The sequence below is a fragment of the Prionailurus bengalensis genome, chromosome A3 (assembly GCF_016509475.1).
Source record: "Prionailurus bengalensis isolate Pbe53 chromosome A3, Fcat_Pben_1.1_paternal_pri, whole genome shotgun sequence".
NCBI classification, from domain to species: Eukaryota; Metazoa; Chordata; class Mammalia; order Carnivora; family Felidae; genus Prionailurus; species Prionailurus bengalensis.
Genome location: NC_057354.1, coordinates 35,468,626 through 35,495,975, shown reverse-complemented (window position 1 = coordinate 35,495,975; position 27,350 = coordinate 35,468,626). Strand labels below are relative to the sequence as shown.

General features: G+C 41.3%; 1 protein-coding gene across 2 annotated transcripts in view; it reads left to right on the top strand.

The window, feature by feature from the left end:
• The window catches only part of PAK5 (p21 (RAC1) activated kinase 5), a 299,753-nt gene extending 274,641 nt beyond the window's left edge, over window positions 1-25,112 (top strand). For both annotated transcript variants that reach the window (XM_043602881.1, XM_043602882.1), the window contains 4 exons: window positions 674-800; window positions 18,618-18,743; window positions 20,307-20,441; window positions 22,887-25,112. In XM_043602881.1, coding sequence (XP_043458816.1) covers window positions 674-800; window positions 18,618-18,743; window positions 20,307-20,441; window positions 22,887-23,042 — 544 coding nt within the window. In that variant the 3' untranslated portion in view covers window positions 23,043-25,112. The remainder of the gene's footprint in view (window positions 1-673; window positions 801-18,617; window positions 18,744-20,306; window positions 20,442-22,886) is intronic.
• The last annotated feature ends 2,238 nt before the right edge of the window (window positions 25,113-27,350 follow it).

The following is a 27,350-nucleotide window of genomic DNA, read 5'->3' as shown; positions in this document are numbered from 1 at the left end:
GCGATGACATGTGGGAGCACCTATCCAGTGCTGTGCTTGCCTTTCCCATACCCATGATCCATTTGTTCAAGTGTCATCCATTCACAGTTATTAGTAACTAACTAAGGCCAGTTTTCTTCTTGATGGAAGGACCTAGAGCAACAGGAATCTCTAGCCCCTAGAGACAGGGCTAGTGCTAGGGCATCTTTGAGATCCAAAGACTGTGTTGTCTGAGTACAGCCTTGAAGAGAACCATAGATGTCCCCATTTCCAAGATGAAGAAAAAAAGAGACCCAAGGAAGTTAAAAGGGCTTGGTCAAGGTCACCTAACGGGCATACTTGAAACGTTGGCTCTATTCAGTACACTCTCTCTGTAGGACTCTGGAGGTTTGTACAATACCTAAGGAATTACCCATGGGAGTCTAAGGAAGTACATTTGCATTAATGACCCAAAAGCCAGCAGTAGGGGGGGTCTCTTTCCTTTGGCTTATATTTGGTCCTTGTCAATATCAGTGCCAAGCCTTAGGTTCTGGGAGTCACATTCTAAGATTTCTTTGTACTTGCCTGTAGATTTTCCAGACATGGGCTGGAGAGCATGGACTGGTACAATAGAACCAAGGGAACTGCCTCTCTTGATCATTTCAAAGATGTTCTTAAAACTGTCTTCACTCCTTAAGTGTTATTTCCTTTCTAGAATGAATGAAGAACAGATAGCCACCGTCTGTCTGTCAGTTCTGAGAGCTCTTTCCTACCTTCACAATCAAGGAGTGATTCACAGGGACATAAAAAGTGACTCCATCCTCCTGACAAGTGATGGCCGGGTAAGATTTCATGTTTGGCCTCTCCATGGTTTACCTTGTCACTTTGTCTGTCATGGGCATTCTCCTCCGAAGAATACTTTCTCATAATTCTAAGTTTCCTTGCTCACAAGTCACCCACTGCCCTTCCCAGAAGGCTCGCCAAAAGGAAATTACTATTCTCTGTGTCATCCTGTTAGTCAGAATTCTCTGTGATCTGAATTTGATGGATGACTTTCCCCTTTAACAATGAGTGTAGGAAGTAATAGAAACTATGAAAATTTCTTTTTCTTCTTTGTTCTTATTTTTGTTGGGGGAGAAGAGAGGACTTTTCTGGGGATTTGTCAACCCTCGTTGTGGGGTTGTGCATGTCTGTAATATCTCTCCGAGTTCCTGAGGGAAATACGAGACAAACTCCAGCAGACAACTTGAGGCGAGTTTAATAACCGTGTCGGCAGATGTAGACAAGTCATAAGGAAGAGAACATGAGGATTAGTGTGGTACTCTAGAATGGAGTGCCACTCTTACTACCCCCTGCCTGAGGAAGTGAGACAGGAAACTGGCTACTGGAATCTGAAAATAAACATTGTTGTCTGAAGTGGGATGCCTGGCAGGAACTCTGATCTTTGGTGGAAGACAGACCATGGTAAATCTGCAGGATCAGAGCTGGGAGGATAAATGCCCAACCTTACTTCATTCCTTCCTTCTGGTCCCTTACAGGTTCTCCTCATTGGCTGAACCCAATCAGAAGCCATCAGTAAGGTCAACACAGGTTGGCCTCCCAGGGCTCAGAGAAGGGAGAAGAATAGATCTGGAAAGGCAAACAAAAGATATCCATCACACTAGCTTATCCCCAGGCCCAGAGTTCTGCATTTCCCATTACTACAGCCTGCTCAAGGGATTCTGCTGAAACTCATCAACCATGCTGGGTTACAAAAGGATATACAATACAATAGCCAGGGGATGAATGAGTTGACGTTTCAAGACAGTCTTAGTTAGATGGAAGAGTTTTGAAGCATAGATTTTCATCATCTAGACCCTTTTAACCTCCCTGAAACTCCCCCCAGAGGTAATGGCCATGGCATGTAGGGAGCCAGCTGTCCCTTTAATATACCTGTCTTTTAAAACCTCAGCCATGTGGAAAATGTTCATGTTGCATTAGAATTGCCCAAGAATGATCAGAGGGCAGCCAGAAGAAACTGCCGAAGCACTTTGGCTTTTCTCAAGGGAAAAGATTGTTTTGAAATCTCTTGTTTTGAAGAGATTGTCAATTCTATTGTGGAAAATTCAGGAAATTCAGAAAAGTAAAAAGGACAGAAAGAGATCACCCTTAATACCATTTCCCATTTTCCCCCACATTTCCCTGTATAGCATACTTGCAAACTTGGAATTATTTTTTAATGGGCGGTTTTAAGTACCGCTTTTTGCATTACTCTGGCTGAATTTTTTTAAGTTTTTATTGATTTATTGTGAGGGAGAGAGAGAGAGAGAGAGCACCTAAGCAGGAGAGACAGAATTCCAAGCAGGTTCCGCACCATCAGCACAGAGCCCCTATACCAGTCTTGAACTCATGAAACGTGAGATCATGATCTGAACTGAACTGAGATCAAGAGTCCGACGCTTAACCTACTGCACCACTCAGGTGCCCCATAATTTTTTTTTTAAGAGGATATGGGAGTAGGCCTTAGTCAGCTTTTGCTACATAACAAACCACTCTGCACTTAGTGGCTTAAAAAGACAACCATGTATTCGCTCACAGTTCTGGGTCAGCATTTGAGCTGCCCTCTGCTGGAACAGCTTGTCTCTGCTCCATGTGGCATCAGCTGAGCTCACTCTTGCTTCTGTGGCCAGCCTGCTGCTGATGGCCTCACTCCTTCGACCGGCACTTGCCATGTGTCCTGCATCTCCCAGCAGACTATCACAGGCTTATTTCCATGGTGTCTATGACAAGATTCCCAGCAGGAGCAAGGGAGGCAAGCTTCAATGCACACTTTTGAACCCTCTGCTTATATCTTATTTGCTAATGTCCCTATGGGCAAAATAAGTCATACAGTCAAGCCTAGATGCGTGGGATAGGGAAGTAGACTCTACCTGTTGATGAGAGAAGATGCAGAGTCACATTGCAAAGGGATGTGGGTTCAAGGAGAGGAAAGGTATGTGGCCATGTTGCACATTCTCCCAGACAGGGTGCTATGGGAAATGGGTTGGGACCTTCCCCTGGCCGGACTCAGGAAAGTACTTATGCGAGGTTCCATGACCTCAGAACACAATTTACAAAGCACTGAACTGGTCCACAGCTTGGCTCTCAGGACTGGTGCTTACAGAAAAAAAGAAAAAGAAAAAGCTGGGCCGTTTCAAGCCAGGCTTTTGCCCCTTATTTCTGGAGACTGCTGACAAAGACTTCCTTGCTACAAGTACATGTCAGATGTCAAAATCAGACATGAGACTAAGATAATTCATTTAAATCAGCTTAAAGATCTCCCCTCCCCACAATGTACAAAAGGTTATTAAATCATTCAGTGTCATTCTTGAGGGTGGACCTATGCTTCAAACATGTCCTGCATTTCCATGTACCCAGCAAAGTGTTCATGGGGGCTGGCACATGGTAAGTGCTTTTAGTCTTACTGGTTTGCTCGCTCCCTCCTTCCACAAATACTCACTGAATATCTGCTCTGTGCCAGGGGAGTTCTAGGTCCTACAGGTGAACAAAGCAAAACTGCTACTTTCATTAGCTTATTTGGGACATGGGGGTAGGATAAATCCACAAATAAAATCATCTCCAGGCAGGGGGTGATAAGCACTAAGTTTTCGATAATTAATTTAAGCAAAGGATATGGTGGAAAGTGATAGAGGTGTGGGGTCATAGAAGTCCCCCTGAAGTGATGATGCTACAGCAGAGACTGAGGGAGTAGGTGCAATGGCTGTCAGGGTGAGAGTGTTCCAGAAGAGGCAACAAGCAGCATGTGGAGTGGATATTGTGGCTCTTGGCCATGTTGCCCAGAGTGTGCTCATTCACACCTCAGGACAACACACACACCATATTGACTTTAGTGGGCTTCTTCAGTTTCCGTAGAGAAAGGAATTTTTTTTTAAGAATGAGAGCCAAGGGGTACCTGGGTGGCTCACTTGGTTGAGCATCTGACTTTTGATTTTGGCTCAGGTCATGATCTCATGAGTTCAGGGGATTGGAACAGCACAGAGCCTATTGGGATTCTCTCTTTTCCTCTCTCTGCCTCTGTCCCACTTGCACTGTCTCTTCCTTTCTCTCTGTCCCTTCCCGGCTTGCTCATGTGCACTCTTTCTCTCAAAATAAATAAATAAATTACTTAAAAATTTTGAAAAAAGGATAAGGATCAGGATAGAGTGTGGCTACTCCAAGAAAATTTTGTACTAATTTGTTTCATACTAATTTATTAGAGCATGAAGTTTTGCAGTGGAGAAAACATTCTCATTTACTTATTGTTGTTGTAACAAATCACTCCAATGCTTAGGGTCTTGAAAGTCACTTCAGTGTTTTTACATGGCTCTGGCGGTTGGCTGGGCTCTACTAGCCAGGACTGCCCTGACTCGTGGTGAGACACTGCATCTAGAAGTCTTCCTCACTTACATGTCAGGTAGTCAGGGCTGGCTGGTGGCTGGGCACTCAGCTGAGCCATCAACTGGAACACCTACAATGTGACCTCTCTGGGTGGCCTTCCTTACAGCATGGAGGCTGGACTCCAAAAAAACAAGATGGAAGCACGTGGAATTTTTATGACCCAGCCTCAAAGTCCCCGAAGGCCACTTCTCCTGCAGCTACAGGCCTTCCAGCTCAGGAGGAGGGAATGTAAAACCCTCTCCAGTGGGAGGAGGATCGAGTTATATGGTCAGAAGAGCTCATGGGCTGGGGGATATTATTGTTGGCTTTTTCTGGAAAACATTGTCACATAAGCTGTATACTGAGTTTTCTTCTTGGTGGGAGATGTGCAGCATCATTAACCCTTAGAGAAGTACAAATTAAAACTAGGATATGCCATTTAATACCTAGAGGAATGGCTAAAATGAAAAATAGTGATAATACCACTTATGGGAATGTGAAATAGTAGACACTCTGGAAAACAGTTCCTTTCAAAACTAAAAATGGACTTTCCATGCAATTGCATTCTTAGGCATATATTCCAGAAAAAAAATGGAAACTTATTTTCACACAGAAATTTCCACACAAACGTTTATAGCAGTTTTATTTATAAAAATCCAGAACTAGAAACAACCCAAGTGTCCTTCACAGAGTGAATGGTCAAACAGATGGTGATTTGTCTATACCATGGAATACCACTCAGCAAAAAGAAACAGGAATGAATGAGTGATACATGTAAGAGCTTGGATGAACCTCAAGGAAATTGTGCTAAGTGGGGGGGGGGGGGGGAGAAAGCCAATCTCAAAAAGATACATGCTGCATAATTCCATGTATATTACATTTGTGAAATAACATAATTATAGAGATGCACAACAGCTTAGTGGTTGCAGGGGTGAGGGACTACAGGGCGATTGTAAAGGGGCAGCACAAGGAGTCTTATGGTGACAGTACAGTTGGGTACCTTGAGTGTGGGGGTTGTTACTCAAGCCTACAATATGATTCAGTTGCAAAGTGTTTACACACACTCATACACTACATACATAAATGAGTTCATGTACAAATGATTACATCCTAGCAAGCTCTATGGACTGTACCAATACCACTTTCTTTGTGTTGATATTATACTACAGTTGTATAAGATGCCAGCAGGAGGGAAGACTGTGTGCACATTTATTTGCAACTTCTGATGAATCTAGAATTATTTCAAAATAAAAAATCTAGAAGAGACAATGAATTGCTCAGGTTTCTTTTAAAAGGATAAATCCTTTCTGGCCTCTTCCAAGACTAGAAGGGAATGATTTGCTATCAAAGTTAAACTGTTCGCTGTTTTTCTGTGGCAGAAATAATGTCTAGTGAGTCACTAATTCGCATTTAGCAGGGGGAAGTGGGGGGTGGTATTTGGTGTTTGAAAAGGAAAATGAATAGAGCAGTTGCAAGAATTACATGAAGTAATCTGTGTAAAACTGGTCAAAGAAAACCAGGTACAAGGTAGATGCTCAGAGAGGATGATACCCCCTTTTTAATTAAATTCATCTATGATCTTTCTTTGGCCCAAGACTTACATTTGAGAGATGATACTTAGGAGCCACTAGACACTGAAAGATTTAACTTTTACCAAATTCATTGGCTAGAATGGCATTCAAACCCATGATCTATTAAGCCAAGTGCCTACATTGAAAAGGGACATACACGGTGATTTTTATGGCCCTTTTTTTTTTAACTAAAGTTTGATTGCCACAATTCACGAATCAGGATGTTTCACATAAAATTTCAGATTCCTGTCTTCCTTTAAAAAATCTAAGTATCTTTGGGGCACCTGGGTGGCTCAGTCAGTTGGGCGACCGACTTCGGCCCAGGTCATGATCTCACGGTTCGTGGGTTCGAGCCCTGTGTTGGGCTCTGTGCTGACAGCTAAGAGCCTGGAGCCTGCTTTGAATTCTGTGTCTCCCTCTCTCTCTGCCCCTTCCCCACTCATGCTCTGTCTCTCTCTGTCTCTCAAAAATAAACACTGAAAAAAAAATTTTTAATAAAAAATAAAAAAATAAAAAATCTAAGTATCTGGGGTACCTGGGTGGCTCAGTCGGTTAAGCATCCGACTCTTGATTTTGGCTCAGATCCTGAGCTCACAGTTGATGGGATCGAGCCCCCAGTTGGGCTGTGTGCTGACAGCATAGAGTCTGCTTGGGATTCTCTCTCTCTCTCCCTCTCTCTGCCCTCCCCTGCTCTCAGGCACTCTCTCTTTCAAAATAAATAAACATTTGAAAAAATCTAAGTATCTGACAACACTTTGCCTGAATTCACACATGGCAGTAATGGCGATGGTGTGATGAGGGTGAATAGCACCTTGGAGAATGCTGTTGGTGCCACACCCATATCTTCACCAGACTCCGTCTTTCAGTGCTCACTAGTTCTACCTCCCAGTGCCACCACTGGCATCCCTTTTTCTGGGGACTTTCTCCAGCTACTGCAGTCTGTTCTCCCAGTACACAGAAGGCTAGAAATTCCAGAGAATTAACATTCACGTTCCCTAGGAGCAGCCCAGGATTAAGTGATGGGAGTTGCTGTAGAAATACCCAGCTCTCTTGTCTTTGTGTGGACTAGCTCTGAGGCACATGTTCTGTGGTCTCCCAGACTTCCTCATCAGGAATGAGCTCTAGTTCCCACAGTGGTAACTAACCTTTGACTGACTGCCTTCCCTTCCCTGCTATATATCTCCGTTTCACTACCAGTGTTTCCTATGTCTCCCCAATAAATGACTTGCACTGAATCCTTGTCTCACAATGTGCTCAGAGGGGGCAAGGGCTGAACTAATCCAGCCTCCAGAGATAATGTAATGTGTTTGTACCCTCTCTTTCACAGGATTTAAAATGAGGGTAAAGGGTAGAAAAGTGGCCATAGATGTCAACAAGGGCCTGTGACTATTCCACACCCCCTGTACTATGCCCTGACAATCATCTGGAAGTCAGTGTCTCTTCACCAGAGGCATGTACCCCTAATTTTCCATGGTCTCCACCCAACCCATTAAATTCATTGATAATTTGCCTGGCCCCCTTAGGCATTTGAGTGTTTTTGTCTCTCAAATAACTGGAATTTTAACAATTAGAAGACCTGAAGATTATCTCCAAGAAGCTCTTTCTAAATGAAGAAAGATGGGAACATGTTCCATACCTTGCATAAATTCATTCATTTCCCATAGTCTCTGAGATATACCCAGGCTCTGTGTGCTCTCTCTCCCCTGCTACTCCACAGAGGTGGCTTTTCCTACATAGGAAACACAGCCTGACAAGTCAGGAGACTGGGTCTGAGTCCTCCTCTAATACCGTTGTACAGTCTTGGGCAAGCTCCCACCCTGTCCCACTTAGTCAAATGGCAGAGGAGCCAGCTGAGGCCACTATACTGGTCCACCTTAGCTGCTGTGATGGCCTCCCTCTCCTCTCTGGTTGAGGAGTTGAAGAAGCTGGAGACACCTTCATCCATCTGGCCCCTTCTGTTACCCTTCTCTGTTCCTTTGTCCCTGCGCCATTGTTCTTCTTAAAACAGAAGTTCTCAAACCTTAGCGAGCATAAAACCTTGGCCAAAAACCAAATTCTTGGGTCCCCACCCCAGAGATTCTGATTCAGCCAGACTGGATGATACCCAAGATCCTGAATCTCTCCCAAGTTCCCAGGGGATGTTGATGCTACACATTTTGAGTACCATTGCCTTATAGGAAGAACCCAGGAACCAGGCACAAAAAGCATCCATCTGTTTGCCTTAGCAAAACCTAGAGCAGATGCATGAATTCTTTAGAGTGTATGCAATTTACAAAATGAGGGTTTTACCTTCTCTTTTAAACCTGTAGCTATCTTGTAGATAGACTCTCCCCCCAGCCACCACTCATGTTTTTATGCAGCCCCTGATTCCTAGCCAGGGCACACTGAGATGAACAAGATGTCAACTTTAAAGAGCAACTTTGAGCTCTGAGCTCTGGTTTCTTGTCTGGCCCATGGGGAACAGGCTGCATCTCCTCCTTTTTTTAGGGGTTGGCCATGTTCTAGCTACAAGTCTCTTAGCCTAACTGCATTAGTGAGACAGAGTGTTTCCTAATACACCATTCTGTACAGTTCTATCTCAAATAAGGCTCAGCTTAGAGTCTGTGTGATTTGCTTTGAAGATCTCCCTACAGTACTTTATTATACTCATTACTTAAGTTCCCATTATCTACTTTCAGATTTATTTGGAAGAATGTTGTGTGCAATTATGTTCTTTTAGAGAATTATCTCTTTTATGTCCTTGGATGAGTAAAAAAAATCATGTAAAATCAGTTGCACTTCAACAGAGGAACAGGCCTAGCTTCCTAGTGTTGAGTTTCAGTTTCTCACCTTACATATTGCCGAGATAATTATTAGTCTGGCAGTTTTGGGGGTTTTTTTATGTCTAGAAGAAGAAAGCCACATTAGAGGTATTAAAAGCTGCCAATACCAAAATGCTGATACATTCACCTCCTTAATTCATATTTTTTAAAATCTACAGGCAAAAAAAATGCTTTGGCAAAATTGTTCCTCCTCCACTGTCTGTATAGTAGGATTGCAAATGTATTCACACCAAAGCTTTGGAAATAACCACACATGCATGCGCCATCAATTATAGTTTCTCTGCTTCTTTTTTTTTTAAATGCTTATTTATTTTTGAGAGAGAGAATCCCAAGCAGGCTCTGCACTGTCAGGGCAGAGCCTGACACAGGGCTCAATCCCATGAACCGTGAGATCATGACCTGAGCCAAGATCAAGAGTCAGAGACCTAACCAACTGAGCCACACAGGTGCCCCTAATTTCTCTGCTTCTTAAAACTGATCTGCACTTCTTCACAAAGCTCCATTGATGAAAAGAAAAGAAAATAAAAAAGACTTTTAATTCAGTCCATTAAATTTAGCCTGCTTAAATAATTTAAACATTGTCTGTCAAAGTTCAACCACATTATTATAAGTTTCAGCTGATACCTTAGAACCTCAGTCTTTCAGATTTGGCCACCATCTACTCCATCTTACCACTTCCTACCCCCCTCTTTCTCAAAGAGTCTGGGAGAATAAAGGACAAATGTGGCTTATGGGAATTCAAAGTAAAGGATATTAGACCCATTTTGTTCCATTCTGGTCCCTGCCTTGGCATAACTGGCTTCTTCTACCAAGACTGGTGACTACTGATGATTAACAGGTCACACAGCTACTGGATTTTTCAGGAAGGTGTCTTCTGCAGCATTTCACAAATCCAGCCTCTTTCTTCAAGTCTTGAAAGCCATCCTGAAGCTTCTCATGTCAACCACTTCCTCATTCCCTCACTGAGATCTGCAGGAGCTCTGGGCCCCTGCACAGTAGACCAAGACCATGGAAGCCAGAAGCGTTGCCTCAGGTTCTCTGCCATCCACTCTGTTGTGCCATCTCTCCACGGGGGCCACATTGAGCAGAGCCAAGGTTGATGTTCAGCCAGTATTCACTACTATGTCTATACCCATATTAAAATATTGCAATATTTTCATGCTTGTTAGTTAATAGCCACTGTTTCAAGTCATTGGAGTATCCCCCATTATGACAGCCCTTTACTGGGATGCCCATGCCTCATTAAAGATAGTAAAGCCCTAAGATAACTCCAGGACACAGCTCAACTTTATGTCTAGATTCCAATTGATCTAGATGATTCTGGTTATTAAATATTTTGAACACTACCTCTGAACACAGATACATGTGGCTTCTCCTCTCCCTTGTTTGTTTGGTGGTGTATGCTACTTAGATATTTCTGAAGGCCACCACCATCTGCTTGGGTGATGGAAGTGATATATAATAAATTGGGACCTGCCATAATCAAATCACTGCTCTTTGTCTTCTTCTGCAAATAATCCCAGGCTAAAAAGGATTGGACTATAGGATTTTCACTTCTCTGAATTGTAGATTCCTTTTACAATAGGGCAGCAAGGATTATGGACCAGCTACTATGGCCACAGGTCTCTCTTTATACCACATGGGAAGTCTATGATCTGACTCATCTGGGTTTGATGCTTGATATGCCAAAGCAGTGGAGAAAAATCATCTCTCCATTAAACCAGCTTTCGATAGCATTCCATCTGAAGCATTTCAATCTCTTCCCACCCCAAACCATACCAACACTAACCTTGGCCTGATTAGAGAGGAGATCATGAACAAGGAAATAGAAAAAGGCCCCAATAATTTCTGAAACATTACTCCCACTTCATCTGTGTTCCAACTTTGATGCTAGTAACAGCTGTCTTCAGTAAGTCAATAGTGGTTTCAGAAAGAGTACCAAGAGGGTTGCGGCAAGATGGCGGCTTAGGAGGACGCTGGGCTCACCGCACGTCCTGCTGATCACTTAGATTCCATCTACACCTGCCTAAATAACCCAGAAAACCGCCAGAGGATTAGCAGAACAGAGTCGCCGGAGCCAAACGCAGACGAGAGGCCCACGGAAGAGGGGCCCCTCCTGAAGTGGATCACCTAAGGAGAAGCGATCTAAGCCTGCCCCTCCTGCCCCCGAGCACCTTGCCTACCCACCCCAGCTAATATGCCAGATCCCCAGCATCACAAGCCTGGCAGGGTGCAAGTAGCCCAGACGAGCCACACCACCCCACAGTGAATCCCGCCCCTAGGAGAGGGGAAGAGAAGGCACACACCAGTCTGACTGTGGCCCCAGCGGTGGGCTGGGGGCAGACATCAGGTCTGACTGCGGCCCCGCCCACCAACTCCAGGTATACACCACAGCACAGGGGAAGTGCCCTGCAGGTCCTCACCACGCCAGGGACTATCCAAAATGACCAAGCGGAAGAACTCCCCTCAGAAGAATCTCCAGGAAATAACAACAGCTAATGAGCTGATCAAAAAGGATTTAAATAATATAACAGAAAGTGAATTTAGAATAATAGTCATAAAATTAATCGCTGGGCTTGAAAACAGTATACAGGACAGCAGAGAATCTCTTGCTACAGAGATCAAGGGACTAAGGAACAGTCACGAGGAGCTGAAAAACGCTTTAAACGAAATGCATAACAAAATGGAAACCACCACAGCTCGGCTTGAAGAGGCAGAGGAGAGAATAGGTGAACTAGAAGATAAAGTTATGGAAAAAGAGGAAGCTGAGAAAAAGAGAGATAAAAAAATCCAGGAGTATGAGGGGAAAATTAGAGAATTAAGTGATACACTAAAAAGAAATAATATACGCATAATTGGTATCCCAGAGGAGGAAGAGAGAGGGAAAGGTGCTGAAGGGGTACTTGAAGAAATCATAGCTGAGAACTTCCCTGAACTGGGGAAGGAAAAAGGCATTGAAATCCAAGAGGCACAGAGAACTCCCTTCAGACGTAACTTGAATCGATCTTCTGCACGACATATCATAGTGAAACTGGCAAAATACAAGGATAAAGAGAAAATTCTGAAAGCAGCAAGGGGTAAACGTGCCCTCACATATAAAGGGAGACCTATAAGACTCGTGACTGATCTCTCTTTTGAAACTTGGCAGGCCAGAAAGAATTGGCACGAGATTTTCAGGGTGCTAGACAGAAAAAATATGCAGCCAAGAATCCTTTATCCAGCAAGTCTGTCATTTAGAATAGAAGGAGAGATAAAGGTCTTCCCAAACAAACAAAAACTGAAGGAATTTGTCACCACTAAACCAGCCCTACAAGAGATCCTAAGGGGGACCCTGTGAGACAAAGTCCCAGAGACATCACTATAAGCATAAAACATACAGACATCACAATGACTCTAAACCCGTATCTTTCTATAATAACACTGAATGTAAATGGATTAAATGCGCCAACCAAAAGACATAGGGTATCAGAATGGATAAAAAAACAAGACCCATCTATTTGCTGTCTACAAGAGACTCATTTTAGACCTGAGGACACCTTTAGATTGAGAGTGAGGGGATGGAGAACTATTTATCATGCGACTGGAAGCCAAAAGAAAGCTGGAGTAGCCATACTTATATCAGACAAACTAGACTTTAAATTAAAGGCTGTAACAAGAGATGAAGAAGGACATTATATAATAGTTACAGGGTCTATCCATCAGGAAGAGCTAACAATTATCAATGTCTATGCACCGAATACCGGAGCCCCCAAATATATAAAACAATTACTCATAAACATAAGCAACCTTATTGATAAGAATGTGGTAATTGCAGGGGACTTTAATACACCACTTACAGAAATGGATAGATCATCTAGACACACGGTCAATAAAGAAACAAGGGCCCTGAATGAGACATTGGATGAGATGGACTTGACAGATATATTTAGAACTCTGCATCCCAAAGCAACAGAATATACTTTCTTCTCGAGTGCACATGGAACATTCTCCAAGATAGATCATATACTGGGTCACAAAACAGCCCTTCATAAGTTTACAAGAATTGAAATTATACCATGCTTACTTTCAGACCACAATGCCATGAAGCTTGAAATCAACCACAGGAAAAAGTCTGGAAAACCTCCAAAAGCATGGAGGTTAAAGAACACCCTACTAACGAATGAGTGGGTCAACCAGGCAATTAGAGAAGAAATTAAAAAATATATGGAAACAAACGAAAATGAAAATACAACAATCCAAACGCTTTGGGACGCAGCAAAGGCAGTCCTGAGAGGAAAATACATTGCAATCCAGGCCTATCTCAAGAAACAAGAAAAATCCCAAATACAAAATCTAACAGCACACCTAAAGGAACTAGAAGCAGAACAGCAAAGGCAGCCTAAGCCCAGCAGAAGAAGAGAAATAATAAAGATCAGAGCAGAAATAAACAATATAGAAACTAAAAAAACTGTAGAGCAGATCAACGAAACCAAGAGTTGGTTTTTTGAAAAAATAAACAAAATTGACAAACCTCTAGCCAGGCTTCTCAAAAAGAAAAGGGAGATGACCCAAATAGATAAAATCATGAATGAAAATGGAATTATTACAACCAATCCCTCAGAGATACAAACAATTATCAGGGAATACTATGAAAACTTATATGCCAACAAATTGGACAACCTGGAAGAAATGGACGAATTCCTGAACACCCACACGCTTCCAAAACTCAATCAGGAGGAAATAGAAAGCTTGAACAGACCCATAACCAGCGAAGAAATTGAATCGGTTATCAAAAATCTCCCAACAAATAAGAGTCCAGGACCAGATGGCTTCCCAGGGGAGTTCTACCAGACGTTTAAAGCAGAGATAATACCTATCCTTCTCAAGCTATTCCAAGAAATAGAAAGGGAAGGAAAACTTCCAGACTCATTCTATGAAGCCAGTATTACTTTGATTCCTAAACCAGACAGAGACCCAGTAAAAAAAGAGAACTACAGGCCAATATCCCTGATGAATATGGATGCAAAAATTCTCAATAAGATACTAGCAAATCGAATTCAACGGCATATAAAAAGAATTATTCACCATGATCAAGTGGGATTCATTCCTGGGATGCAGGGCTGGTTCAACATTCGCAAATCAATCAACGTGATACATCACATTAACAAAAAAAGAGAGAAGAACCATATGATCCTGTCAATCGATGCAGAAAAGGCCTTCGACAAAATCCAGCACCCTTTCTTAATAAAAACCCTTGAGAAAGTCGGGATAGAAGGAACATACTTAAAGATCATAAAAGCCATTTATGAAAAGCCCACAGCTAACATCATCCTCAACGGGGAAAAACTGAAAGCTTTTTCCCTGAGATCAGGAACACGACAAGGATGCCCACTCTCACCGCTGCTGTTTAACATAGTGCTGGAAGTTCTAGCATCAGCAATCAGACAACAAAAGGAAATCAAAGGCATCAAAATTGGCAAAGATGAAGTCAAGCTTTCGCTTTTTGCAGATGACATGATATTATACATGGAAAATCCGATAGACTCCACCAAAAGTCTGCTAGAACTGATACAGGAATTCAGCAAAGTTGCAGGATACAAAATCAATGTACAGAAATCAGTTGCATTCTTATACACTAACAATGAAGCAACAGAAAGACAAATAAAGAAACTGATCCCATTCACAATTGCACCAAGAAGCATAAAATACCTAGGAATAAATCTAACCAAAGATGTAAAGGATCTGTATGCTGAAAACTATAGAAAGCTTCTGAAGGAAATTGAAGAAGATTTAAAGAAATGGAAAGACATTCCCTGCTCATGGATTGGAAAAATAAATATTGTCAAAATGTCAATACTACCCAAAGCTATCTACACATTCAATGCAATCCCAATCAAAATTGCACCAGCATTCTTCTCGAAACTAGAACAAGCAATCCTAAAATTCATATGGAACCACAAAAGGCCCCGAATAGCCAAAGGAATTTTGAAGAAGAAGACCAAAGCAGGAGGCATCACAATCCCAGACTTTAGCCTCTACTACAAAGCTGTCATCATCAAGACAGCATGGTATTGGCACCAAAACAGACACATAGACCAATGGAATAGAATAGAAACCCCAGAACTAGACCCACAAACGTATGGCCAACTCATCTTTGACAAAGCAGGAAAGAACATCCAATGGAAAAAAGACAGCCTCTTTAACAAATGGTGCTGGGAGAACTGGACAGCAACATGCAGAAGGTTGAAACTAGACCACTTTCTCACACCATTCACAAAAATAAACTCAAAATGGATAAAGGACCTAAATGTGAGACAGGAAACCATCAAAACCTTAGAGGAGAAAGCAGGAAAAGACCTCTCTGACCTCAGCCGTAGCAATCTCTTACTCGACACATCCCCAAAGGCAAGGGAATTAAAAGCAAAAGTGAATTCCTGGGACCTTATGAAGATAAAAAGCTTCTGCACAGCAAAGGAAACAACCAACAAAACTAAAAGGCAACCAACGGAATGGGAAAAGATATTCGCAAATGACATATCGGACAAAGGGCTAGTATCCAAAATCTATAAAGAGCTCACCAAACTCCACACCCGAAAAACAAATAACCCAGTGAAGAAATGGGCAGAAAACATGAATAGACACTTCTCTAAAGAAGACATCCGGATGGCCAACAGGCACATGAAAAGATGTTCAGCGTCGCTCCTTATCAGGGAAATACAAATCAAAACCACACTCAGGTATCACCTCACGCCAGTCAGAGTGGCCAAAATGAACAAATCAGGAGACTATAGATGCTGGAGAGGATGTGGAGAAACGGGAACCCTCTTGCACTGTTGGTGGGAATGCAAATTGGTGCAGCCGCTCTGGAAAGCAGTGTGGAGGTTCCTCAGAAAATTAAAAATAGACCTACCCTATGACCCAGCAATAGCACTGCTAGGAATTTATCCAAGGGATACAGGAGCACTGATGCATAGGGCCACTTGTACCCCAATGTTCATAGCAGCACTCTCAACAATAGCCAAATTATGGAAAGAGCCTAAATGTCCATCAACTGATGAATGGATAAAGAAATTGTGGTTTATATACACAATGGAATATTACATGGCAATGAGAAAAAATGAAATATGGCCTTTTGTAGCAACGTGGATGGAACTGGAGAGTGTGATGCTAAGTGAAATAAGCCATACAGAGAAGGACAGATACCATATGGTCTCACTCTTATGTGGATCCTGAGAAACTTAACAGGAACCCATGGGGGAGGGGAAGGAAAAAAAAAAAAAAGAGGTTAGAATGGGAGAGAGCTAAAGCATAAGAGACTGTTAAAAACTGAGAACAAACTGAGGGTTGATGGGGGGTGGGAGGGAGGAGAGGGTGGGTGATGGGTATTGAGGAGGGCACCTTTTGGGATGAGCACTGGGTGTTGTATGGAAACCAATTTGTCAATAAATTTCAGAAAAAAAAAAAAAAAAAAGAAAGAGTACCAATGTGTCCGCTACCACATGATCTGCTATCATATATGTGTGTGTCATTATAAAATAAATCAATCTAGTAACATGTGTTTTTTTGTTACCTACTGTTTTCCCAGCTTTTAAGGAACACAGTGAGGCTTCACAATTAAGAGGTAGAACCGTTGCCTCTGAGGACTGTCATCTCTAGTTAGAGGGACAAAATCAGCATCAGAAAATAGTTCAAGATTGAGTGAGTGCTAAATTCTCTCACATCTGGAGAGGAGAGAGATCAATATGGGCTTCTGAGAAAAAATCTGGAGGAAGTGAGAAGTGACCAGGGCCTTGAAATATGCTTAAAAATTGAATATACTTACCCACTAAGATTAGGAAGTAGGCAGAGATGTTCTCCTTCACCTCTCCTTTTCAACATCATACTAGATGTACTAGCATATGCAGTAATTAAAAAAAAAAGAACAATAAAAGTTATACATACTGGGAAGAAAGAAATAAAACTGTCTTTCTTCATAGATGACATGATCATCTATGTATAAAATCCAAAAGAATTGAAAAGAAAAGCTAAAACTATTACAAGGTTGCAGGATGTATGGTTTTAAACAGAATTACATCATTTTGCTATGTGCTAGTAATGAACAAGAGGAATTGGAAATTAACACAGTGCCATTTACACTAACACCCTAAGATTAAACATTTAGGTATAAGTCTAACAAAATGTATACTCAATTTATATGAGGGAATATACGAAAACAGTGACAAATGAAATCAAAGGACTAAATAAATGTAGAGATACTCCATGTTCATGGTTAGGAAGACTCAGTATTGCCAAAATGTCATTTCTTCCCAACTCAATCTATAGATTCAATGCAATCCCAGTCAAAATCCAAGCAAATTATTTTGTAGATATTGACAAGCTGATTCTAAAGTGTGTGTGGAGAGGCAAAATACCATCACACTAGCCAACGCTTATTAAAGAAGAAGAGCAAAGTCATGCAAGACTACCACTGCCTGACTTTAAGCCTTACTAGAAAGCTGTAGTCATTGAGACAGTGTTATTGGCAAAAGAATAGACAAATGGGCCAGTGGAACCAATTAGCCCAGAAATAGACCCACATAGAGTCAGCTGATCTTTGACAAGGGAACAAAAGCAATACAATGGACCAAAGATGGTCTTTTCAACAAATGGTACTGGAACAACTGGGCATCCACAAGAAAAAAACTCTAGACACAGACCTTATACCCTGCATATAACTCCATGTGGAAACATATATTCGATGGAAATCTAGGTTTAGAAGGGAGGAGAAAGAGATCTTAATTAAGCATGGGAGGAAGAAAAGTACCCAGCAAGAGCATATACAGAGAGAAGAGATGAGGGTTAAGACCTGAACCCTAGGAAGCCCAGTCTTTAAGGCATAGGCAGCAGAGAGACAGCCAGGGAAAAGGGTTGAAACAATTCAGGGAGTTCTAAAGAGAATTAAGGGAGAATTTGTGCCATAGAGACTATACCTTTAATCTATGAGAATTTTTATTTTAAATGCCCATTCTGAACCATTGTTTTCTTTGCGTGTATTCTGTCATCACCAGCAGCCCTAAGTGGCAGTCCTCTTCAGTGAGGCCATCTGAAGTTCAGATCAAGTCATCATGAGCAGGAATCATGGCCCCCACAAATGAACTGAATCCTGGTTCTCTGAAGTATACACACCTGCAGGGTGCCTAATGGTGCAGTATGTTCTTAAGAGTAATCTTGAAAGCTTTGTGCAAGAGTTCTCAGGGCTTTTTTTTAATGACATCTAAGATAAATATATATATATGTTGGTTGGGTCATTAGGATGACCACCTTAAAGCCTTAGTACAAGTGCTAACATCCAGTTTCTATACCCATATTTCTACCTGCACTGATGTTCACATTGGCAAATTCAATTTGTGATGAGAAAAAAAGGAAAACAAAAATAAGAGCCAATATTCAGCATTCTATAGAAATGGGGCCTTGCATTAATTCAAATATAGAAATGGGGTTGACGATTTTAATCATCTCATGGTACTTGGAAATCTAAATATGTTCAATGCAAAACAACCTAAATTCCAGCAGTTTGTACAAAACTCACGTGAAGAATAGCAATTCACTTAACACTAAGCCATCATCTGTATATTAAGTATTAGAGTTGTGTGTTTGAATTTTAACAAATGTGTTGTCTGGAGTGTAATTTGTAAATTTTTCTGGTTTCACATTTGCAAGTCAACCCTGGTGGAGCCATGAGAGGTTTTTCCATTAAAATGGTTCGTGCCTTTTCAATAAAAGGGTCTGACCACCTCCCATATTTCCAAGGCCTGTTCATGAGACTATTTTGTTTTGAATTTGAAATTCTCTTTCTCCATCTGGAAACTGGTATTATTAGATTGTTACCTTGTTATATTCCTTTCCTTTTCAGATAAAGCTATCTGACTTTGGTTTCTGTGCTCAAGTTTCTAAAGAGGTGCCGAAGAGGAAATCACTGGTTGGCACTCCTTACTGGATGGCACCTGAGGTGATTTCTAGGCTACCTTATGGGACAGAGGTAAGGGGGTGACAGTCATTGTTTGGGAGTGGCAGGACAGCAGGCTTAGGGATTCAGTGGTTCTGGGAGAGTTAATGACCACAGATCAGGGTGATGACTTTGGACTCCACCTTTGACCCCATTCACTAGACTTGTCACAGAGGAGGTTGTGGCAGGAAGGGGACTAGCTGTCATTGACGAAATCACCACAACATTGACCCAGGGGCATTTATTGAGGTCCTAAACAGACACTGAGGGTGAGGGAGGTAGATCACACAAACTCCAATCGCATCCTCTGTGGCAGGCACACTCAAAGCAAGGCAGTACAACTTGAAAAGTAGCCAGAGATGCACAGATGAGCAGGTGTCATAGAGGGACAGAGAACAAATGTTTTCCCAGAGAAAAAAATTACGTATGAATATTATAACATTTTAAAATATGGCACAATTTCTGTTTCCCTTGGAAAAGAAACAATTTCTCTTAATCTATTAAGGGACAAGGTTTGGAAATGTGAAAATAAGGGGCCAGAAGGAGTGGAGGAAAAGCCTTCTAGGGAGGGAGTAGCATGAGTGAAGCTCTGAGACACACAAGTCTACACACAGGGCAACAAAGAGTTCGTTCCGGCCAGGCACACAACATTTCCACACATTATGGTGCAGAAGGTGATTCTAAGAGAGGAGAAGCATGAAGAGGCAGCATGGACCAGTGAACTAAGGATATTGGCAGAAGTGAAGGCAGACTCTGCTCTCTTTCCTTGTTTGCTCGCCCTTGAATGAGTACTTGTTTTTATCACTGTGGTCCCAAGAGCATAAATTCTCAGTGAAGATTACAGCAAGGGTTATAACAGGAATGCAGCTAACTGATAAGAGGTATAATGAGGCTGTAACAGGGAAGTGGCTGTAACTGGGAATTTATAGCACAGCGATGGCTTCTCGTTGTCCTGACTTCCCATTCTTTACTCAGAAAGAATTGCTTGTCATCCCTTCCTTTTCTTTTCTCCATTCCCTGAAAATGTTTTTACAAAGCAGAGTGTTATGCATGCTGCTTCAAAATGATAAAATGCAAAGGGAATAACTCCAAAGTACAGAAAGAAGAACTATTTTTAAAAATCAAATTAATAAAAGGATCAGCAAATATCGTGTTGTGTAAAGTAGCTTTTTGCAGTTTGTTATGAATATGTCAGCTTCCCTTTTTTATGGTTTTAAATGCAACTTTCTTCTCTACATTCATAGTATAAAACTTTGGGTGTTTTCCTCATCTGTCCTGATAGGCCTGTAAACACCAAAGTTAACAGTAAAAAAAAAAAAAAAAGTTCTGGACTCCTGAGGTCCAGAATGTTAACATATTCATGTGTACCTAAATGACAGAATCTTCACTGAAGTCACATTTAGAAAGAAATGAAGACCATTAGCAAAAACTTTATAACTCAACAGTTCAGTTTATAAATCTGTGTTGTAAATTTTGAGAGTTTACAAATACCACATTAATTTATAAATGGGTATGAATCTGTTGGGTCCCCTAGACACATCCAGAATTTCAGAATGTTCTCCTGGCTTGAGATAACCATTGGATTGTCCCTAACAGGTGGATATCTGGTCCCTCGGAATCATGGTGATAGAAATGATTGATGGCGAGCCCCCCTATTTCAATGAGCCCCCCCTCCAGGCAATGCGGAGGATTCGGGACAGTTTACCTCCAAGAGTAAAGGACCTACACAAGGTGAGAAACAGTATGTGTTGCTGAAGTTCAAAGTCATTCTTAGCTTCTCCATTCTCTCTGTAGTTTCAAAGACTTGCCTATCCTCCCCAGGAGTAGATCCTGGTTTATGGGCATGAACTTTGGAATTCGAATCATTTGGATTCAAATCTCTGCTCTTCCTGTTCACTCACTGGGCTAGGTACTTAGCCTCTCCATCTCTGAAGTCTATCTGTAAAATGGGATACAGTTGGCTCCTCTTTTGTAGGGTTGGCTAGAAGAGTAAATCGGGCACTCCACAAGAACTCCCTCTCTGAGCACCTGTGACATACTGGGGACTGTCCTAATTACTGGGGATATTGTAGCTCAAGACCTCAGATTTCCTGAGTCTCATAGAGTTTGTGTTCTAGTTGGGGAGTCAGGTGGTAAACTATAAACAAATGAAGGAACAAAATTCATTTCAGACAGTGTATATGCTATCAAGCAAATAAAACACTGTAATGCAGTGGAGTATGCAGGAGAGAGGATTCAGAGCTTGTTTAGGTTGAAGGGTGAAAGAATCCCTTTCTGAGGACAGATTAACTGAACTGGAATATGAATGGCAAGACGGAGCAAGATATGCAAAGATCTGGGAGAAAAATGTCTGAGGCAGAGGGAACAACAGGTGCAAAGGCCTTATGCCAAAATGGAAAGATTCCGTGGCTGACCAAAGTGAGCCAGAGAAAGGAGGAAGACAAGACATGTCAGAGAGGTGGGCAGGGACTGGATCATACGGGCCATGAAGGGCATGGTTAAGGGACCAAGTAGGATCTTTCCTGTTTCCTAAGGATTGCCAGGTAGGGTCAAGCTCAGAAAAAAATGATGCTGAGTCAAAGAACCACCAGTCTGGGGCACCTAGGTGGCTCAGTAGATTAAGCACCCGACTTCGGCTTAAGTCATGATCTTGCAGTTCATGGGTTCGAGCCTCGCATTCAACTCTGAGCTGATAGTGGGGATCATTTGGGATTCTTTCTCTCCCTACACTCTCTGCTCCTCCACCACTTACATTTTCTCTCTCTCAAAATAAATAAATAAACTTTTTTAAAAAATAAAGAAAAACAAAAACTACCACTCTGGTAGCTGCCGGTGCGGGTGGAGGGACAGGGCTTGCTGGGAGGGACCATTCCCACGAGATGATATAACACTGACCCAGACACACACCTCCCCTGCCCTCTGCCTCATGGCACTGAGAGGAAGTAAGGCTGCCTTTTAGGGCAGTATTACCCTCTTCCCCCACACCGAAGTCTTAGAGAAGAGCTCCCAATTGAATCACCCCTATAGTTGTGTGAACTTGGAAAACAAACAAACAAACAAACAAACAAGCAAAAAACAACCAGGAGACTGTTTGAAACGAACAGGAGGTTAAAACCTTGACCAAATTGGAATAAGTTTACACAATTAAAAATGGCTAAAATAGCGTGACATCAAAAGAGTCCCACATCCAAAAAGAATGGTGTGATGTTCTTCAATGTCATGTAGAAGAGCAGCCTTAATCCTAATGGTCAAAGATTAGACACTGCCCAAGGTTGTTTTCCAAATGGATAAATAATATGTGGTACAATTTAACAGTGAATGTTACACAGCATTCATGAAAAGGAGAAAGCTTTTACCACATACATCAGGATGAATCCCACAGATGCAATGTTGAGTGAAAGAAACCAGTGAAAGAGGGTGAAAGAGGAGACTTGATGGTATATGACTCCATTTCTATAAAGGACAAAAGAGGCAATGTTAATTCATGCTATTAGAAGTCAGGAGAGTGGTAATCCTTTTCAGGGAGATGGGTATTAACAGGAAGGGGGCCGGAGGTCAGCCCCTGGAGTGGTAGAAATGGTCTGTATTTTGGTGGGGCTGGAGAGTAATTAGGTGTAAATATATAGAAAAAATACTACTGTAAAACATACACGTCATATTTATACATTGGAATGTATGTAAGATATACTTCAAAAAGTGAATTATAATGAATTACAGAAAAACATGTTATCTGTGTCAGGTAACCCTACAGAAGCTTATTTGTCTTCAAGAAGGGGGAGTCCACAAAGCCTAGATGGTTGCAGTTAGAAAAATAAAACTATTCCATGTTTGTACCACATTTCATCATATGTGTGTGACCAGTCCTTATAAATAGTAAGCACTTCATAATGCTGTTATTTCTATTATTATTCATTTTAGTCAGCAGATTGTCATTCTTTATTGCCATGTCATTTGCTCATATTATTTCAAACCTGAAGAAGGTAAAGAAAACATCTTATGTTAATAAAGGCAGTACCTGCTTTTTGCTTACATAACTTCTATCTTCTTAAGCTGACTTTCTAGAATTCAATGTTGTTTGATAGAATGACCTTACTGGAAATTGGCTGGGAAACCACTCTAGGGGAACTAGTTGCATTTCTGTGTTAGTCCTCAGAATGGAATCTTGTGTTCTCACAGGTTTCTTCAGTGCTCCGGGGATTCCTAGACCTGATGCTGGTGAGGGAACCCTCACAAAGAGCCACAGCCCAGGAACTCCTTGGACATCCATTCTTGAAACTGGCAGGTCCGCCATCTTGCATCGTTCCCCTCATGAGACAATACAGACATCACTGAGCAAAGGATTCAGTGGAAGCGCTAGATGAGGACATAAGAATAATTCAGGAGAACATGAGGAACATGAAAGAGTCTTGTAGACTCTACCCAGCTGATTGGTGGGACAATGTGATGACAGGCAGGGTTCAACAGACCAGGGCATCTTCTTGTGTCTTAAATAGGCATCTCTCCACCGACAGCTGGCGTGATCATTTGGAACAAGGCTTTAATAAGTCATTATTATATTTTTCAGCCCTTCATCCAGCAAATCAGAAGGACTCAGTACAAACTCCGTTACGATATATCCTAGCCACATGCAGGGTAACGCATAGGATTTTCTATATTGAAAGAATACTTTTCTGGCAAAAAAAAAAAAAAAGAAAGAAAAAAAAGAAAGGAAAACAAAAAGCACTTTTTTCTTAATGGTAGCAGTGTAATGTATTTTGCAATGAATTTGTAATTTTTCTGTACGATAGTTTTGATAATTTATAGTACTTTGATGTCACGTAGCCATTGTATCAGTTGAAGTAATTGTTTACTAGCAAGAGTTTGAACAAAAGCCTTTCCTACTTTTTTATCCCTTTCAGAGAACCAACGATTCTTTAGGAACTTTGAATACTGAATGACTCTCAATCACCGTCAGCTTTAGTAGAATATCTTTCTTATCTTAACAAGTGTCTTACGTGATGGAGGAAGAATTAAGAGTGATGGTGATGGAGGCACACATTTCACTTATCCAACCAAAAATAATAAAATAAAATTTGAGCCACAATATGCCACCATGCTACTCCTTGGGATAAAGCTAAATATGGGGAAAAATCAAATTTTCCTTCAAGGCTATTAATCACAAGCCAGTATTTGCACAGCAGGGTGGTCCCCAGAGTGCCCTCTCTCAGATAGGTATGGCGTCCCCTTGTGGCCAAATTTCCCTCCACGGGAATAATTTCAGTGCTACGATCATTGGACTCAGTTCCCCAAATTGAATGTTTTAAGTAAGACTGTGAGAATTCCAGTCTCACCAAGGGAAAGGAGAGAGAACAGGGCAAGATGTTTGGGTTCGTTTGTCACTGTTTTTAAAACTCTGTATGCTAGCACACCAAACTCTTGTCTGTATTTACCTTTGTACCACAGTATTAATTGCTATTGTTCATGTGTTGTGCTGGAAGTTGAGGATGAATTAGGAAGGGGGTATCTTACCAGGTGTGCTCTGACTTCAGTTGTGACCATGTTATAATGTGTTTCCGACATAGGAGAGATGTACTGCTGACTAGATCTTCTTGAATGTTGATAACAATGAATGACGACTACAATACATTTTGTGTTGCTTGTTGGATGAATTTGCATGTTAACTGTAGGCCAATATAGATTTGCCTTTAAAAACTCTGGAAGAGCTACATAGTCATCATTAGTTTCTATTAATTATGCATCAGAAAAAAAAAAGCCATTTGTTACCAAACTGGAAAACCAGAGGCTTTTCTTAATGACTTCACATACAGTAACAAAAAGGATTTGAAATGTATGAAAATGCTCTGGTTGCTCTAGGCATAATTAAGACTTTTTGTAATTAATAGGTTGCTAATTATTTATTATAGCTAAAAAAAAGGGGGGGAAGGCATAAAATGACCTCTACAGATTAGATTTTCAGTTTTTCCCCCAAACTGGAAATGTCTCACCATAAATAGGATCTATAATTTTGTTTCATAAAACATAGCAAAGCAATGTTTTATGTAAAATATTAAAATATTGATATAAATATGTATGAATAAAATCTAAATCCAGAAAATGGCCGTCCTAAAAGTTCATGGGACAGATTGTATTAATTTAACCAGGACTATGTAGAAGTAGAAAGAGAAAGAAATCTTTTTTTAACCAGAACAAATATTAAAAACCATTGCAGAAAATAGTGGATTTTGGATTCCAAACATTTTCAACAGTGTAATGGAAATTTTTCTGTAATTTTCTTATCACTGGGTATTTTATAAATATTCATTGAGTTTACCAAAAGTTACTGTAGCTTAAAAGGTTTTGTGAGCACTAACTATTGGCAGAAACTGCACTTGCAAATAAAAATAAATGTTTGCCTTTTTCCCATCGTGTTATTAGAACATCCAGTGATTTCCCAAATTAGTTTTCTTGAGTAACCAAGAATGGTTTCTTTATGATCTTGAGGAATGTACATGAGTTAGTATAATGCTATATGTAACATCATGATGACATGAACCAAAGATAAATATTTCTATCCCCGGAGGTTACAGATGGTGTAAGACTGTGGTAAAGATACCACAACTGAGAACAAAATTACTAAATTCTGGAAGGCCATGGGCAAGGAAAGCCAGGCTCATTGCTAAAAACCCTTACACCTTTTTCCTGTGTCAAAGATGCTGAACTGATCTGAAGGCTTTTACCAACAGAGACATAAAAAGGAGATTATTCTGGATCAGAGCAGGTATGTGGCTCTCTGGCAGCTGGAAAGAGAGTATTGGGTGCCTCTTCTTCTTTGGCGGACCAGAGAGACATTGACATTTATCCTGTGATGTTGAGAGGGACACTTGTATATAAAGAGCTTGTTTCTCACCTGGAAATTTCAGGTGGTGGAAACCCTCAGGAAATAGCCTGAGATAGCAGGATGAGAAAGGATGTAGTATATTATGTGCCAGGGAAGAGAAAGTTGGAAGCTTCCTCCCCCAGGCGGGAAGCCATTACAGAACATGGAAGAAGAGGTCCCTTTGTGTATGATAGATAATGGAGAGGGAACAGGGAGCATATCAAACCATTAACCAAGTAATGAGATGCCTCCCTTGGAGAGTGCATTGGAGGCATGCACCATGGGGGAAATTAAAGGAAGATGAGGCTACTTTTCTGCAGAGTGAAGGGCTGAGGGTAGAGCTGAACCTTACTCTAAAATCTGCACATACCATCTACACCAAGACCACTCTAAACAGCAGAGGCTGTAGTCTTCAGGCTGACACAAATGACATTCAGCCTCTCCCCTTCTTCCAACAAAATCTCCAAGGTGGCTGGCTACGCCCAGCTGGGTTACTGGAACCTCCCTTCCTGGCTGCTCCCTATGCATTTGGGCCATGTGTTAGTGTGACACCCCCATAGTTTGCGTGAAGGGTCTAGAAGAAAGAAAAGGAGACTAAGAATGCATACTGTGTCTTCTGCCACTTCCTATCTACTGCTGCCTCTCTCTCTGATACAAGTTTAGCCCAAGCAAAAGAGAAGGGAGTTATTTTGAATTCGAATGAGATTGATTTTTTTAAATGGATTAGACAGTTGGAATCACACTGACTTATGGTTGTGTCCCCATTACCCACTGGGAAGAACACACTAGCAATTACTGAAAAAAAAAATCATCCCATGAAGTTAACAACTCAATGAGTTCAGATTCTTTGGTCAAACTGGTCAAATGAATAGCACTGTGTCATCAAAGAAACAGTAATAAGGTTCCAGGCAGAGAAAGGATCGATTCAGTCTGAAGCAGGTACAAGATGTACAAGCAGGAGCAGTTCTGTGAAAGTGACACAGGGTAGTACAAATCCAAATTATTCAGGAAAGTCGGTCAACTTGAGCCTTCACATGTGTGCATTTTCAGTTGGATTTCCAGGTCAAATAAATATATTACCTTAGTGTGGGTTCTGTCAAAAGGAGAACCTAAGACATAGACTTAGATACAAGTACTTTATTTGGGAGATGATGCCAGAAGCTCTCTCACATGGCAGAGTGGAGAAGTGACATGAAGAAGGGAGGTAAGTTTTTTAAAAACCCTTTTTTAATGAATGGTGTACCACTGTGGGTAACTGGGGCTCAATCCCAGTGAAGACTTTCTGGGAGAGACACTGTAGAATCGTTCTGGGGGTGAAAATGTTTGGATATTTATCCACCACCTCCTACTCCTCATTGGTTGATAGTTGTTCCAAGGATATCAACTCCTGAACTTCTATCTTGCCCTATATATGGGCAAAGTTTGTTCCCTTTGACAGAGAGAGGCATGGGAAGCCTGTACAGAAACACTCAGCACATGGCCTCCAAGAAGGGCTGAGGGAATATGAGACCCTGAGACCCTGACAACATGTCCTACATAAATAGATAAAGTGAAAGACACAAAGAGAAGCCTTGAGAAATTCTATAAAGGTTGCTGATTTATAGGTCAAAATATACTTTTTTAAAGGCAAAGGGATTTCTTAGCCTGAAAGATTTGCCCACGTAGCAAATGTTTTGATAATTATGCCTCACCATTGTCAACATTTTAAAAATATTAAAGCTAGAAGAGACTTCAAGATCTTCCTTCCATGATCCATTTTAACTGAGTCAAACAAGGCTCCCAAT